We start from the raw sequence: 16,005 nt of genomic DNA, 5'->3' as shown, positions 1-16,005 counted from the left end.
TCAGAAACATGGGAACCAGAATGTCAGACACATGGGAACCAGGATGTCAGAAACATGGGAACCAGAATGTCAGAAACATGGAACCAGAATGTCAGAAACATGGGAACCAGAATGTCAGAAACATGCAGGGAACCAGAATGTCAGAAACATGCAGGGAACCAGAATGTCAGAAACATACATGGGAACCAGAATGTCAGAAACATGGGAACCAGAATGTCAGAAACATGAGAACCAGAATGTCAGAAACATGCAGGGAACCAGAATGTCAGAAACATGCATGGAACCAGAATGTCAGAAACATGGGAACCAGAATGTCAGAAACATGCAGGGAACCAGAATGTCAGAAACATGCATGGAACCAGAATGTCAGAAACATGCAGGGAACCAGAATGTCAGAAACATGCAGGGAACCAGAATGTCAGAAACATGGAACCAGAATGTCAGAAACATGGAACCAGAATGTCAGAAACATGGAACCAGAATGTCAGAAACATGGAACCAGAATGTCAGAAACATGCAGGGAACCAGAATGTCAGAAACATGCAGGGAACCAGAATGTCAGAAACATGGAACCAGAATGTCAGAAACATGGAACCAGGATGTCAGAAACATAGGAACCAGAATGTCAGAAACATAGGAACCAGAATGTCAGAAACATGGGAACCAGAATGTCAGAAACATGGTAACCAGAATGTCAGAAACATGGTAACCAGAATGTCAAAAACATAGGAACCAGAATGTCAGAAACATAGGAACCAGAATGTCAGAAACATAGGAACCAGAATGTCAGAAACATAGGAACCAGAATGTCAGAAACATAGGAACCAGAATGTCAGAAACATAGGAACCAGAATGTCAGAAACATGCAGGGAACCAGAATGTCAGAAACATAGGAACCAGAATGTCAGAAACATGGAACCAGAATGTCAGAAACATGCAGGGAACCAGAATGTCAGAAACATGGGAACCAGGATGACTGAACTGCACTATAGTCTATGGGCTATATCTTGCAGCTATCTGTGGGCTATCTTATCCCTTACGCCTTATCCCTAAACTTATTTGGCATTTTTTTAATTTTTGAAGAACCTTTTAAAATAGTTCAAATAGCCAATCTACAAGCTAGTAGTATTAAAATGATTTTTAAAGTAGTAAAAAATGGCAAATAAGTAAGGGATAAGGGTTGGCGCAAGATAGGGCCCAATATCTATCAATTTCAAATTGATGCTACAAATAAAAGCTCATTCTGCTTATACATCACCATTTAAACTACTATGAAGTATGGCTATCATTCCTGTCCACTCTAAATCTTGAAACATTAATTTGGAAAAAACCTTTAAAAACATTTTAACAACACAGTATGGAGGTCCCTGAGACACATTTTCAGATGAGGGTCCACACCCCACAGCAGAACACTTCAGTGGCCCTTATAAGGTTTGATAACCACAACCACTGGTTTAGTTAAATGAGAAACAAGCGCCAGGCAACATAAAGCTTCAGTGAATGTGTTGATGCCACCTGTCTCAGAGATGGTAGCCTACACAGCAGTACACGAGATCATCTGATCAATATCACAGATTTTGATTTCCAGGATATCTGTAAAATGCAATTCCAATCAGCCTACATGTATACAACTGTAATCAACGAAACTATAATTAGATTTCATAGTCCAACATTTTGTGCAAACAAACTTTCATGGTGTTGTCTTAATTGTGCAATCCAAAACTCTTAGTTATAAATAAACCTTTTAGATAATCTTCTCTTGGTCCTGGCACTGTTTTGAAGGTGAATTTCGAACCACCTTGCACAACAGTCTTTGGTACACTACTTATGCAAATCACATCACAACTTGATATGAACGTCTTTACAATTCTGAAGTCTTTAAAAGCGCAATGAGAGAGTTAACATCTTCACAACCTCCACGCAGGCCTATGTATGTGTTGCGTAATTGCGCTTGTAATAACGCAAGGCAACACGGTTAAAAGGAAAGGGGGGAATAGTAGTCCCACATGAAAGTGCAACAGGAACTCTTGTCTTACCGTACCAGTTTCCCCAGCAACATGTTCCACTGTCAATATGAATGTATTCCAGTGCTGCAGGTCAGCTCAGGGGACTGAATGATGCTGATTCTGAACAGGAGGGCCACTAGAAGGGATAGGAGGGAGGGAGGGGGGTGAGAGAGAGAGATTGGCCGCTCATTGGATTGGTTGCGAGAGGAGGGCATTTATTTTCCCTGGCAAGGATTTGGTTGGTGGAGGCAAGAAGAGGGGTAATGAAGAGTGGATATCAGTAGACCAAATATATCTGTCACACATAAATGTAATAGGGGATTACATGTTAGTAGAGGGTTCTGTGTGCAAATAAGTAATCTTTAGTGCTTATTTCACTGAACTCAATGGAATGATTCATGAATTCAAGCTTAAGCGTTTGCATGTTTACTGTGATATCAAACTATGCATTATAGCCCAATTGCTTACAACACACCATTAATGGACAAGAGAGAGACAAAAGTTATTACAGGCCTTGATGTGAGAGGTCAAGAGGTGCATAGGAAGGGGGGGTCATAGATCAAAGGATTGTAGGTCACACCAGGATACTGAACCCGAAGGAGTTCACGCAGGAGGTGCACGCGCACGCACACGTTCACACATGCACACACACAAAGCTGAAACAGATCTAGCTCATTTCCTGTTTAAATCCCTGCTAGCACTCCTGGTAAATGGACCCGACACCTATTCCTGCTGTCCGATGAAAACGTTCCCAATCCAAAACGGTGGTGAGCCACAGCAAAACCCTAGGCGTTAGTTTAATTGAAAGTGTAAAAAAATGCTTGTCACTCAGAGTTAACGGGGTTGTCCAGGATTGCTTTGGACACAATACATTAGGATTATATTCACGTACATTAGTAGTTTTAGTTGTAGATACAAATATATATATATATATGCTGGACATGTCTTTCCCCCATCATAAATAAAATCATACAGTTTAAGGTTACCGTTATGTAAACACATACAGTACATATTAACCTATACAGCCAAACATAGCAGATCTAAGTGCATGTGTTGCATCTGCTATTTTCGGTTTGCTACACCAACCTATGACACCAACACAAAACTATGGTCTATGGATGCTTTAGTTCAAGGGGTTGATTCTTCACATTGCCACATCACATGATAGATTATACCACTGTCCTTATTTTTACTCATTAAGAACAACAAGCACAGGATTCTGAGAAAAATCTGATCCTTTATGTCAGTGGAAATCCATCTAAACACTTTGTGAAAGTTAGTTAAAACACTGGTTAAAACAAACAAACAAAAGTTGTATATAACGCAGTAAAGAAAGACTATAAAAGACATTTACATGGCTCTCATGTTTAAATTCTACAGTACAGTTATATTGTGTTCTTTTTGCATGGATATCGCATGGATATCTGTTTAACTAAAAATGCTTACAAGGGATGCAAAATAGTTGCAGATGTGAAAGCAAAAGACAGGGACAGAGCTACATCCTGACAAACTACAATCATATGTAGATCATGTCCCACTTCTACAGGGAGCCCCTAAAAAGGGTTAACAGCATCAATATGGGAACCCATTGGCAAAACAAAGGAAAAACAGCACCCTTGAGTCAACAGTCTGTCTCGAGAGACTACCGGTATCTGAATGTCCCAACCATTCACACTGAATTACTTTTATCAATAATGAAAGTAATTAAATTATATTTAGAGATGTCGATTTCTGGATGATTATTGTACGATCATGTAGTCATTATGCAACTGTGAAATAGGGGACTTTCCTCAAACCGCTGGTTCCTGGAATAATCAGTTCCATCTAATTAGCAGAATGTTCTAATCTGCTAAGAGATGAGAGGCCCAGTCAAAACAGAATGGGTAAATCATGCCATTTCCCTTCACTGGTCACTTACTGAATGTTGGCATTGAGCTGTGGAGACAAGTTTCTCCAAAAAGGTGGTGGTGTCTGTGTGGAGAGAAGAGTATGTGGAGATGGGAAAGTGTGAGAGTGTGTGTGTGTGTGTGTGTGTGTGTGTGTGTATTTGCGTTTCGTGTGTGGTTTCGGTTGACCACCAACGTAGTAAAACGGGGGCTGTTTCCACCGTGAGTCTTAAATGAATTCAACCACGAGGGGAAGCAAAATGGCAAAGCGGGAATCACCTCCGTTTGGAAATGGGTACCATGCTCGAGACTCAGTCAGACAGTGAGGGAGAGCGCACAGACCTCCCACTGGCTGGACTGTTGCTGTATGCGTGGGACGTATCCCTCTCCCTGTCCTTCTCCTTGTCCTTGCTCTCATGCTTGTGCTTGTGCTTGTGTTTGTGCTTGTGTTTCTTCTTCTTCTTCTTGTGCTCGTGGTGGTGGTGGTGGTGATGGTGGCCGTGCTCCCCTCCTCCTCCTCCATGTTTGGAGGACGAAGAGGAGGTGGTCTCCTTGGAGAATGATGGCACAGGCGTGGCAGGCATGGAGAGCATGGGCTGTTCAACCGACGGTGGTTCTTTGCCTAAAGACGAGAGAAGGGGAGGAGAGAGGTTTTTACAGTAGTTGGGCGTGTGACTGATGTTAGGTTCTTGGATTACTTATGATCCTAGATGACTATTTCTATGCATTTGATGTTGTCTTGTGTTGTCCTTGCTTACTGTAAATCGCTCTGGATAAAGAACGCCTGCTAAAAGTGTGTTTGGATTGTTGGATTACAGTGCAATTTTGAGTGGTGCAACCACTCTAAGGAACAGCTTTGTCCCTATGTCCCAACCTATGTGACTATGTCCGTTTAGAGTACCAATAGGGGGTGCTGTTTCACCACTCGCTTCAGACTGGTCTGATTTTAGATTGTGCCTACAGTAGGGCAACAAACTGTTACAGTTCAACACACAATACTGACTTCTATTTCCACTACTTATTCATCCTACTGCTGCATGAATGTATATTTAGTATATGTTCTGTATATTTAACCAGTATTTTCTATGTATTCTATGTTCAGTCATTTCTTCTTTTTTGGCAGCAACATAGACATAACACATGGAATGTGCATTTATTTTTCACTATAGATTCTATTGAGTCTCTATACCGTAATTTCAATATAATCTACCTCATTAGCCCAGGGAATGTAAGCAATTCTAAATTGTAAACTATTTTGTAGGCTATGGTCATTCAAATCACTCAAATCACTTTAAAATATGACTTCATGAGGGCTAGTATGTTGGAAATTGTATTCATTAGATTATAGATATCATCTTGTCTCTACTGTAGCAGGTTGAGGTGATAAAAGCCTGGCTGTCTTGTGTGTGTGAGTGTTCACCTGGCGTGGAGGGTCTCTCTAGCAGGTTGAGGTGATGGTGTATAAAAGCTTGGCTGTCATGTACAGTTTCCATGTCAATGTCTTCCTCTTCCATTGCACTGAACTGAAAGACAATAGCAACCAGACATCGGACATCATTATCAACCGTCTGTGAACACGTCCTCCGTCAGTTTCTAAATACAGTAAGTCTTCTTTCAAATTAACATATTTCCCAGCTGTAACTATGTTTACTGCCCTTGTTTTGTCACTCGTTATAGAGACAAAAGCAGTCTACAAAATACTAATCGTGAAATAAAGGTTAGATCAGAGTGGACTGTGCTTTACCCTGATTTTGAAGCGCCCCCTATTCCCATCCTCGTCTTGCTGTTGTAACACCTGTCCTGGCTCTGGAGGAGATCCCAGAGGAGTGTCAGCCTTCCTCTTCATGCCTTGAGGGGGCTGCCCCACACCACACACTCCTGATGAGATAGGGTCTGGCTCCTCATCCATCTGCCAAGGAAGAGAAAACGACATTGAACAAGCACAGTAATGTCCCATTTATAATGTGATTGTGCAAAAAAATAGAAATCTACAAACTCACAATGTGAGCTTGTTGGGGCGCAATACTAGGGCACAAATGCAGTAAGTATAATCAGGCTTAAGGAACACATGTAAACCATACACCAGTCTGACGCCCTTTTGTACATCCTGTTACATCAATGTGTGTCAACTTCAAATTCAATCAAGAGAGGAATTAGATTATCTTCATACTGCAAATACTGAAATACATTAGGCCGTCATGCCTAGTCAATTAATAATGCTTAAAATGTGTGCCTTAACAGCTAATAAACGGCATTCTGCGTTCAAATGTAACTGAACGGATGCTGAACTGATGCACATTTTCAATCAACTATAGACTTACAGTGGCGTAACCCATGCCGATGCCATGAATGCCTATACTGCCAGGAGTGTCTATCATGGCATTGCCCCCCAGCTCAGGCTTGATAGTGGGGTTGAGCACGGCTTTCTTCTCTTTCAGGTTGAGCACCAGGCCCAGTTCTGGTAAGGGTAAGCAGGAAGGACGCATCAGACCAAACAGCGTGTAGTAGAGGTTCACTGCATCACAACGCAGCCGCCAGTCATGGGAGGTACCTGGGGCAAGTTGGGAAAAAACAAAATAAATATTATACAGGATAGCATATGCTCTAACAAAAAAAAACTTTATTGTGTCAGAAACTGGTCAACCATACATAGTTTGAGAGTCACTGCATTACAGGAGGCAACTGAAGAGGAGGAGGACAGCAATGGAGTTGAGAGAGGGAAAGAGAGATGGAGTGGGGGTCAGGAAGGAAGTTAGAAAGTGTGTGTGTGGGGCGGGGGGGGGGAAGGGGGCACAGGAAAAGAAAAAAGTTAAACTAAAGTGGCGAGGGAGAGGGGGGGCGAGAGAGCGTGTGAGAGAGAGAGAGGTAGGGGTGAGAGGGATTCAGATTTCCTGAGAGACTCGAATTAAACTTAAGCTCAAGGAGACATTTAATTTTCTTTAACCACTTTTAATTTCCCCATTTCAGTTTTTAGTACGAACGCTGCATAAAAACACAAACTCACCACATCTCAGGGACACCGGATCCTAAATACATCATTATAAAGGGATTCATTTCAACGACAGTACTGAAAGCTGGAATAAATTAGAATACTGCTGATGCTGACAATCCCAAGGCTAGACTGCTAACATGGGGGGTGGGTTGTGGGTTTGCGAGAAGTGTGAAATAAATGTCTTTAACATGAACAGCAGAAGAAACCATTCAAACTACGTTCTCTGACAGCACAGATGTCCAACCCAGAAAAACATCACCCTGTGTGTGTATTTAACAAATGGGGGGTTGTGGGTTAGGGAGATGAATACAACAACCAACACATTAACGTACCACAGCATTAATGTTACCAAACTCTGGTCACCGTGTATTTAGATTGGCACATGCAGTCGGCACAGCCAGAACACAGTGCCAACAGCCACCCACACCGACCTTACAGAACTAAACTAAAGCTATAGTATTATTTCTAAGCTATCATATAATTGTGCATCTCCATTGCCCACACAATATAAAGTACAGTGCTAATAAACACATGTCAAAAACAAAACAAAAACAAAATCCATATTCAAGGATTGTGAGGTTTCTGTGTGTTTGTATTGGCAGACTTGACTGGCACAGCCAGTCTAGCTAGCCAACAGACACATAGGACCTCCGGGCCATTAGTAAAGAATCAACCAATGAAACCTGAGGATACAACATAAGAGAGCAGTACCATGTATATGGTCTGGTACTTAAAATACCCAAGAATAGTCCAAGACTTGATAAAACAAATACATCGGGAAAAAAACACAAATACATCGCTTGGAACACTTTCACAGTTAATGTTGTGTTCTTCCATCTAAGTCATTTCTTCCAAGACGAATATGGATGTTATGTTTCAGTTCATGCCTGAGTTTGTACCCAGGGACCTCTCTTTGTACCCAGGGACCTCAAACGTGTGAGATCATAAAAAAGGGATGGCAGAAAAGTAACTCAAGACAGAAACAGGCTTCTTTGGGCAAGCACAGTGAAGCTGATTCATCTGAACAGCCTGGGTCACAAGCAGGAAGACAAAAAAAGGCATAAGAATTTGACAACAGTCAAAGATGAAGGGGGAAGGCTATCGATCAACGCACCAGGAAAATCAACCATGAAAGAGAATTTACATTGTGCTATGCGGGTCTGTACAAGGTTAAGCATGTACAAAGAAATACATCACCATCTGTTTAAAATAATGAATATAAATAATATAAATTAATGTTATATTATTTCTATTATCATCATCATAATCATCATATTAATTACTAATACTATTTAGTTTATAAAAGTTGTATTAATCTTAGCACACAACCCGAAAACAGTTCCTTCATCAACCCTGGTGCTGTGAAAACTGGCAATAAGCAGCAAACTGATCACAGAAATTAGTTAAATGAAATGGATGTACCAGGCTTTAGGTCTCTGATGGGGTATGTGTACAGTATATACTCTCCGTATCTAAGAGTGTCTTGAGTTAAGACGAGTCAAATTAACGCTATAATGGTTAAACATGGATAACCACCAACCTTCCAAGTGTACTTATTTACAAACAAATGCCCAAACACCCATTCCTAATTCCATTTGCCTTGGAAAGTTAAATCAAGATCAATAAACATAGATGACGGTTTCCCTACGGTGACAATCTGAGCATTAAGACTTACATTTATGCCATTAGGTGACACTTTCTGGATTTGGTCCATTAAAGACCGACTTTGTGGCAGTGTGTTATTTAGTCAAAAAAAACTATGACAAAAGAACTTTGCCAACAATCCTTTTTTGCAGACAAAAACTAAAGGCATAATAGAACCAGTTCTCTCAGTGTGACTCCTGGTGGAGCTAATTTAAACCATCTTGGGGTCTGTTTTACAAGACTACAGAGAACCCCTAAAGCCAGCAAGTTGTGAAACAGCAGATTTCTTGCAATATCAACTTCTGTCCCATTCCGAGTTTACAGGTGTAAAAGAGTGTGTGAAATACATTTATTTTGTTTTGTTTTTCTGTTCATCCAGTAAACCGTAATACTGTAATTGTGACTATTGCCAGTACTCATAATAATATCATTATTAATATTAATATATTTTTTAAGATATTTTTGGGGGGTTTTACATCAAAGTGCTTGACTTAAACCTCTCTTAAAGTCTCTCTCTTGTAGCAAAAACATGAGTTGGACAGCCAACTAGTGCTGCTATTCTTGCTCAAATTTAGAAATGAGATCACATAGGTGTCTGAATCTATATCGTGATCTTTTTTCGATTAATCGTGCAGCACAATTTATCATTAGGTGTAACGGGGACGCGACATGATGGACGAGACTAGTAATTCATTTTAAAAGAGAGGCGAGTGGGCAGGTAGGGAGGCGTGGGCAATCTCTGACAGGTGGAGCACAATTAATTGGCCAAAAGTTCAATATCTGCATCCTTAACAAGTTTAACTGCCACCATGTGGCTTTAGAGGGTAGGTGCGTCAGTCGGAATTGGTCATATTCAGTCACTTTCACTTCCGTTTTCCTGGCTCGCAGACCACCATTGTAAGAAACGGCTTATGTTAGCATTAGCTCACGTTTATCTTTCAATAGAAACGTTAATATTTCAATTTGCGATGCAATGAAAAAGTCACAAATCAGATCCGAACCTCGGATGGATGATCATGGACAGCGCTCGTAGTTTCAGAGAGCGAGGGAAAATCCTATTTTAAATGGGACTCTATGGGATGTGCGCGCACGTTTCCTGGTGCTGGGGGTATGCAAGGCGTTGCCTAGCAACCAGGCCAGTTAGGCAGGTCAGGTACAATAAAGGTATCTACTGTATAAAACTAATATAACTACTAATAAATGGAATGGACTAGCTGCACAAGGCAGCTAGTCTTAATTTACAGAAATGTCAAATAATTACTAGGTAATACCTGTCTCGGTTTAACTTAAAGCTGGTATCTCGGTTTAACTTTAATCATAATTTCTAGCTATTTGACTATTTTTGCCTAAGGATGGTGCTAGAGGAAAGGACATGAGGTCACTAAAATCAGTCAAATTCCATGACAATCCAGTTATTTTAAAAACAGATAATTTAGGACCAAAGAGTTGGACGCATAGAAAGAACGAAGGGACAGACACTGCCATCCGAAATAATGCGTGATGTGGTTCATGTTCGCGTTTGGCAACTATTGGATGTGTTTATGTAAAGCAGGGGTCGGCAACCTTTTTGACATTTAAGTGTCATGTTTTCATTTTCTTGATAGTCAGTGTGCCATATCACAAGTTTAATTATGACACCACATCAAAACTGTACATTCTTCCCACCAGGATGAATCATAACGCTGCGTTCACACGGGCAGATGCAAAGCTACAGTTTACCATTCATTGTCAAAGGAAGCCAGCAAAGATGAATCCAACGTTTGTAGCTGCTGCAAAAGCTACAGCTACAAATAATACACTGTGTAGCTTTGCATCTGCCTGTGTGAACACAGCATTAGACTCCCGCTTACAGAGTTATGAATTTGAATTAATCTACAATTATGTGCAGGGTGTAGTTTGTATATATAAGTGAGTGGGCTTAATTTATCTGAATAAACCTTTTTTTTATATTTAATTTTAAAATAAAAAAACTCCCTCTCACTCACACACATATGCCAGTGCCTAAGGTTGCCTACCCCTGATCTAAAGTGACAACTAATGGAAGCTTTTATAAAGCATGTTTAACTGTGACAGATTCCGTCTTCAGTAATGGAGGGCCCTACTGAGATTGGAACGTCTGGCAGCGTTTGTACCATACTTTAGCCATAGGGCTAAGTGGAAATGGAAACCATAACCTAAGCCTGTGGAAGAAAGAGAGAACCCCTGTTGTGATACTGCCGATTCCCCAGGGGGTTACTGAGAGTGCTCAGACAACGCCAGCAGGTCCTCAGCACTCTGTCAGAAGTATGTCCAGTAAAACACTAGGAAGGAGGTGGTAAATGTAGCTTTCCTCCAGTCTATCATTCCCGTCAGAAATCCTTCATTTGCGTACAATAACAAAAGCCAGCTCACGAAATGGAGTACTTGAACCAAGGAACATGAACCGCATATCGGCTACGCAGGAACACAAACCACATATTAGAGCCGTCTGAGGTTGTGTAATTACATTGGCCCCCAGGGGACTATGGGGAACTTTTAGTCAATGCCAGCTGGTTGTGAAACACCAGATTTCCTCAGCAGACTGATTGTCCAGTAAACCAGAGGGTGGTAGTAAAATTCTCATCTAGTCAGTGAAAGGTGTTTAGAAAATGTTTATGTAATGGTGATCTTCTGAGCAACTGCTGGCTCTGATACTCAGTTCAGTAGGTCAGTGATGGATAACACAAGAGTTTACCTGGCTGTTAACCTGTTCAGGTTTAAAAGAGGTCAAAACAATGCTGAATAATATCCACTGCCAGAAGCCTTTCTAGTCATTATTTGGCAGAACTTTAAGGTAAATATGTAAATGCACAGAGCAAAAAGCTTGCTTTTGAAATGCACCCATTAATACCACTGCTACTCTACAAATACTAATATTACTTATCCCTAAACTTATTTTTTACAATTTTAAACTTAAAACTTAAAAATGTTTTTCAAAATGGTAAAAAATGGCAGTTAAGGGATAAGGCAAGATAGGGCCCTAAGTGCTATTTTAATTCATGCTAAACCCCTTATCCCTAAACTACTTTGCACTTTACAATTTTGAAAAACATTTTGGAATAGATAAAATAGCCAGTCTACATCAAAACTTTCAAAATAGTAAAAAAAAACAAAAAAAACAACAAAGTAGTCTAGGGATAAGGGGTTTAGCATGGATGAAAATAGATCCCTAAGTCTGCACATCTCCTTTCAAGAACAACTAAAACATCTTTTCATCAACATCTTTCAGTTCAGGGGCATTCTGTGTCCTCGACTGGCTTATTAAATACAATAAGCCCCTATGGGTACAGTAGATGCCCAAAATTGGATTATAGGTCCATTTCTTAGGTCCCAACATGACAAAAGTAATACTATGTTTAAATGGTGCTGGATTCAAAACTAATTCAGCACTGGGCTGAAAATTCTAGAGCAGCTGCCATATGCACTTCATAAGTTTCCATCAAGGTTTGCGTCATACTTTGTTTCCAAACATGTTAGACAGCTGTGCAATATAAGAGTTGGGAAACTTTCATGAATAAAACCTTTGAGTTTCTTTGAATATGTATTCATTGTGTCTACAATATGTACATTGTACACTACAGTATGACTTTAAAAAGGACTGAAATATGTATATGAAATGTTTATACATGGGCAAGTTGCAAAACACAGTCACATCACCTTTTGGTTACAATTACCACAGAAACAGATGGCTAAGATATCAATCAAAGACTGACACATATGATATCAATTAAAATACAATATAATATAAGATATAAATAAAAAGATTGACACAGTTAGTTATAAATCCAAGACATACTATATTAATCACAATATTGACATAGGATATAAATAAAGCAAAAGGCTGACATAACATAAGATAAGATATCTATCCAATACTTCTCTAAGTGGGAATAACTCGCTTGAAAGCATCTCATTTGTTAGAGCAAACAAATCAATAATAGATGTGTGGGTGACACAGTAAGTGTACAGTTAGTGTTTGCGGTCATGTGTACAAAAACATGTGTGTGCGCTTCACCTGAGTTCATGAGCTTCCATAGTTGGTCGACCAGAGCTTCATTACAGAGAGATGAGTCTGTTGACTTGGTGGTGAAGGGTGGGTTCTTGGCCAGCATGCCCAATATTTTGTGTCTGGATGGATAAAAAAAAAAAATTTGCATTTGTTATTCATTAATTAATTCCAAAGTTGAAATAACATTTACATTTTTACAGTATACTATTTGATAGTGGTATAGGTAGTGTTTCTGCTGACCTGACATAGTGAGCTGGGTCATTCTGGACCATGTTGAGAAGCCACTGCAGCTCGGCTGAACTCCTTTCAACTGGAGGAAAACCCCAAAACACACACACACATTAGCAGAGCAATGTCACATAGTAGTACAAACTAGAAAAAGTGCCCCTCGGGGCACAGGTCTCCACCAGGGCAGGTCAGGTTGTGGCCTCCTGGTGGAGCTATAATAGGCCAATGTGAAAAGGGTGCCATTTCTTCATACGCCTTTGATGGCAATTGGATGATTTGCAAAAATCAACCTGTTGGTGGCGCTCTAACAGGCCAATGTGAAAAGGGTGGGATATATTCCTCAGCCTAGTAAGAAAATGTGTGAAAGATTTCACGTAAATTGCACGCTGCGTTCATGATTTGAGCCTTTTGTTCAAAACGGGGCAATCTTGCAAACTGTGAAAGCCAATTATAGCCAATTAGGATGGAATATGAAATATCGGACAGATCCGACTTGCGCACATGACCATAGAGATACTGTGTAAGGATTTGTGAGATTTTTGGACAGAATCTGGAGGAGTAATATGAAAAAATGTGTTTTACAAAAGTCGGCCTCCTGGTGGCGCTATAAAAGGCAGATGCGGAAAATGCAGGTCAAAGGTTTGTCCTTGGCCTCTAGGGAGTGTGCATGCAACGTTTCACGCAGATCGGTGCAGTTTTAGGTAAAACATGTGAAAAGCTGCCTCATGGTGGCGCTATAACAGGCCGTTCTGGAAAATGTGGGGCAGAGGTTCATCGTTGGCATCCAGGGAGTGTGTGTGCAAAGTTTGGCATCGATTGGGTTAACGGTTCCGGAGATTAGCTGTACACAGACGGACGGAAGGAAGGACGGACGGACACACACACACACACGGACGGAGTGCAAAACATACTCTCTCCCCATGCCTTCGGCCTGGTGGAGACAATGAACAGAACCGTGTGTGTGTGTGTGTGTGTGTGTGTGTGCACTCACACATATGCATGCAAGATTGCAATTACTGTGTGTGTGTGTGTGTGTTTAGGATGAGATCTGTGAGAGAAGGGTTGGTGTTCGTTAAATCTTGCACCTCTTGTATAGTCCACCAATGCTTCCAGCGCAGCGACACGGACGTCCACAAAGTGTCCATACTCGGCATAGGACAAGAAAAGCGACGGGTCACTGGGAATGTGACCATTCTTCTGAAGCTGACGGACAGCCCTCAGACAACTATAAAGAGGAGGCACGGGGAGAGAGAACATCATATCTCTATATGTATGTATGTGTTTGAATGCTCCCCTACGGCGGTCTCTAGAGAAAATGGCAAAGTGATATTGCGTTCTCACGTATTCTTCTTCTTTTACTTTAGACGGAGGCACAACAGTGATTGAAAACGCTGTAGTGTGCGTGCATGCCACGGGACTAGGTGGTGACACACTGCCAGATAGACCAATCACTCATGCATGGAACCACTTCCGTACTACTTCCTAATCACAGCTATTTATTTTACATTCACCGATGCAGCGTGGTTCTACAGCTCTAAATCTATAGACGAATCCGCGGAGCGCTGCACTGTAGCACCAGTTATGATTGCCGCTCGGCAGATTTGTCTATATAATAGCATACGCCGCCGTGAGCCATGACATCACACGTTTTGCGGTTCTCCATATTGCATGTTTACATGGAGGCGGGACGCAGAGTGTTATCAAAGATTTCCAACCTGGAAGGAAGGTGGTTTCACTGTGTTACGGTTTCAACCCCCGAAAATGCTCTTCCCGTCTAAGCGGAAGGCACATCTGATATTGTATTTTGCCATTTTCTCAGAGAATGTTGTCGTCTAAACGGAGGTCATTTTCAGTTCTGACTATTGGCATATTATGCCTACTGCAGCTGCAGCCCAGTCACTTTGAAAATTAGGGAGGGATTGTTGGAAATATGTTTTCAGTTCAAAGCTGTAAGAAGTTGGAGGGGAGTACCAGTTATTGAGTTCTGTGTTGCAACATACTGTACGGTACAGGGTACCCATACCCAAATAAGAAATCAGTTCAATTTTACAATATCTGAGGATGAGCCAGCTGCAGTGGTCCCCCCCCCCCCCCCCCACCACTATTTTTTAAAGAGGAATATGAGCGGACTGTCAATAGTAAATGGTAAATGGTGCATTTATATAGCGCCTTTATCCAAGGCGCTTTGCATAGATTGTGCATTACATTCACCCATTCACACACACATTCATACACCGATTGCGGCGGAAGCCATGCAAGGTACCAACCAGCACATCGGGAGCAATTTGGGGTTCAGTGTCTTGCCCAAGCACACTTCGACATGTAGACAGGAGGAGCCGGGATTCGAACCGCCGACCCATGGATCATTGGACGACCTGCTCTACCTCTTGAGCCACAGTCGCCCAGTAGTAATACTGTATGCCAGCCACAGTACAAAAGAGAAATTCTAACTTAAGTTCCCAAGTAAACTTTACTTTACTTACTAAAGTAATGACAAATGTTAATACATTAAAACAACTTCCAAACTTTGTAGTGACACATCTAAAGATGCACAGAGGGTTCTGTTCATGATCCATGTTTTACGTAACCTCCTCAACATTTGCCCCACTTTCTTCTTCCCCTTTTCAAGTAATCAAGTAAAAATAATCCCCCAAATAATCTTTACATTACACCTCAAACAAACACAAAGGACATCACCCGCCTCAACTATACCTGACAGTGATGGTGTTTCTGAAGCTGGGCAGTAGTTTCTCCATATTAAGGAATCTCGTAATCTCCTCAAGGATGAGTCTAACGTCAGCATTCAGATTGTCCACTGTCCGCACTTCGTTGTTGATACTGATGGCTGGAGTCAGAGAGTTGGTCAGCGCATCAATCAGATCGGCACGGTAGTAGTTGTCTGAAAACTGGAGAGGCAGAGAGAGAGAGTGGTTAGGGTCAAGATCATAACTTTCTAATTATGCCAATGTCACCATATCATTGGACTGGAAAGCGTGTGTGTGTGTGTGTGTGTGTGTGTGTGTGTGTACAGTAGCTTGTATGGTGCGTTTTACCTTGTTCTTCCGGTTGTCGTTGTATTTGATGAGGTCGAGGACAAAATTGAGAACATCTTTGGGGCACAGGTTCTGGACATCTCTTAACAACGCCATGGCAACTGGCATAGTCTAAAGGACACAAAGGAACATGATTAACTGATCCTCACAAGAGAACATGGTGTGCCTG

General features: G+C 41.2%; 1 protein-coding gene across 1 annotated transcript in view; it reads right to left on the bottom strand.

Moving 5' to 3' along the window:
- Nucleotides 1-3,229: 3,229 nt before the first annotated feature.
- The window catches only part of taf2 (TAF2 RNA polymerase II, TATA box binding protein (TBP)-associated factor), a 37,715-nt gene continuing 24,939 nt past the window's right edge, over nt 3,230-16,005 (bottom strand). The window contains exons 19-27 of the mRNA XM_079504289.1: nt 15,837-15,947; nt 15,496-15,689; nt 13,869-14,008; nt 12,796-12,865; nt 12,562-12,674; nt 6,214-6,443; nt 5,637-5,801; nt 5,313-5,415; nt 3,230-4,514 (exon numbers count right to left, since the gene is read on the bottom strand). Of these exons, the coding sequence (XP_079360415.1) occupies nt 4,204-4,514; nt 5,313-5,415; nt 5,637-5,801; nt 6,214-6,443; nt 12,562-12,674; nt 12,796-12,865; nt 13,869-14,008; nt 15,496-15,689; nt 15,837-15,947 (1,437 nt within the window). The 3' untranslated portion in view covers nt 3,230-4,203. The remainder of the gene's footprint in view (nt 4,515-5,312; nt 5,416-5,636; nt 5,802-6,213; nt 6,444-12,561; nt 12,675-12,795; nt 12,866-13,868; nt 14,009-15,495; nt 15,690-15,836; nt 15,948-16,005) is intronic.

This window comes from Electrona antarctica, assembly GCF_951216825.1.
Source record: "Electrona antarctica genome assembly, chromosome: 6".
NCBI classification, from domain to species: domain Eukaryota; kingdom Metazoa; phylum Chordata; class Actinopteri; order Myctophiformes; family Myctophidae; genus Electrona; species Electrona antarctica.
Note: the sequence above shows the minus strand (reverse complement) of the source record. Positions and strands in the feature narration are given on the sequence as shown.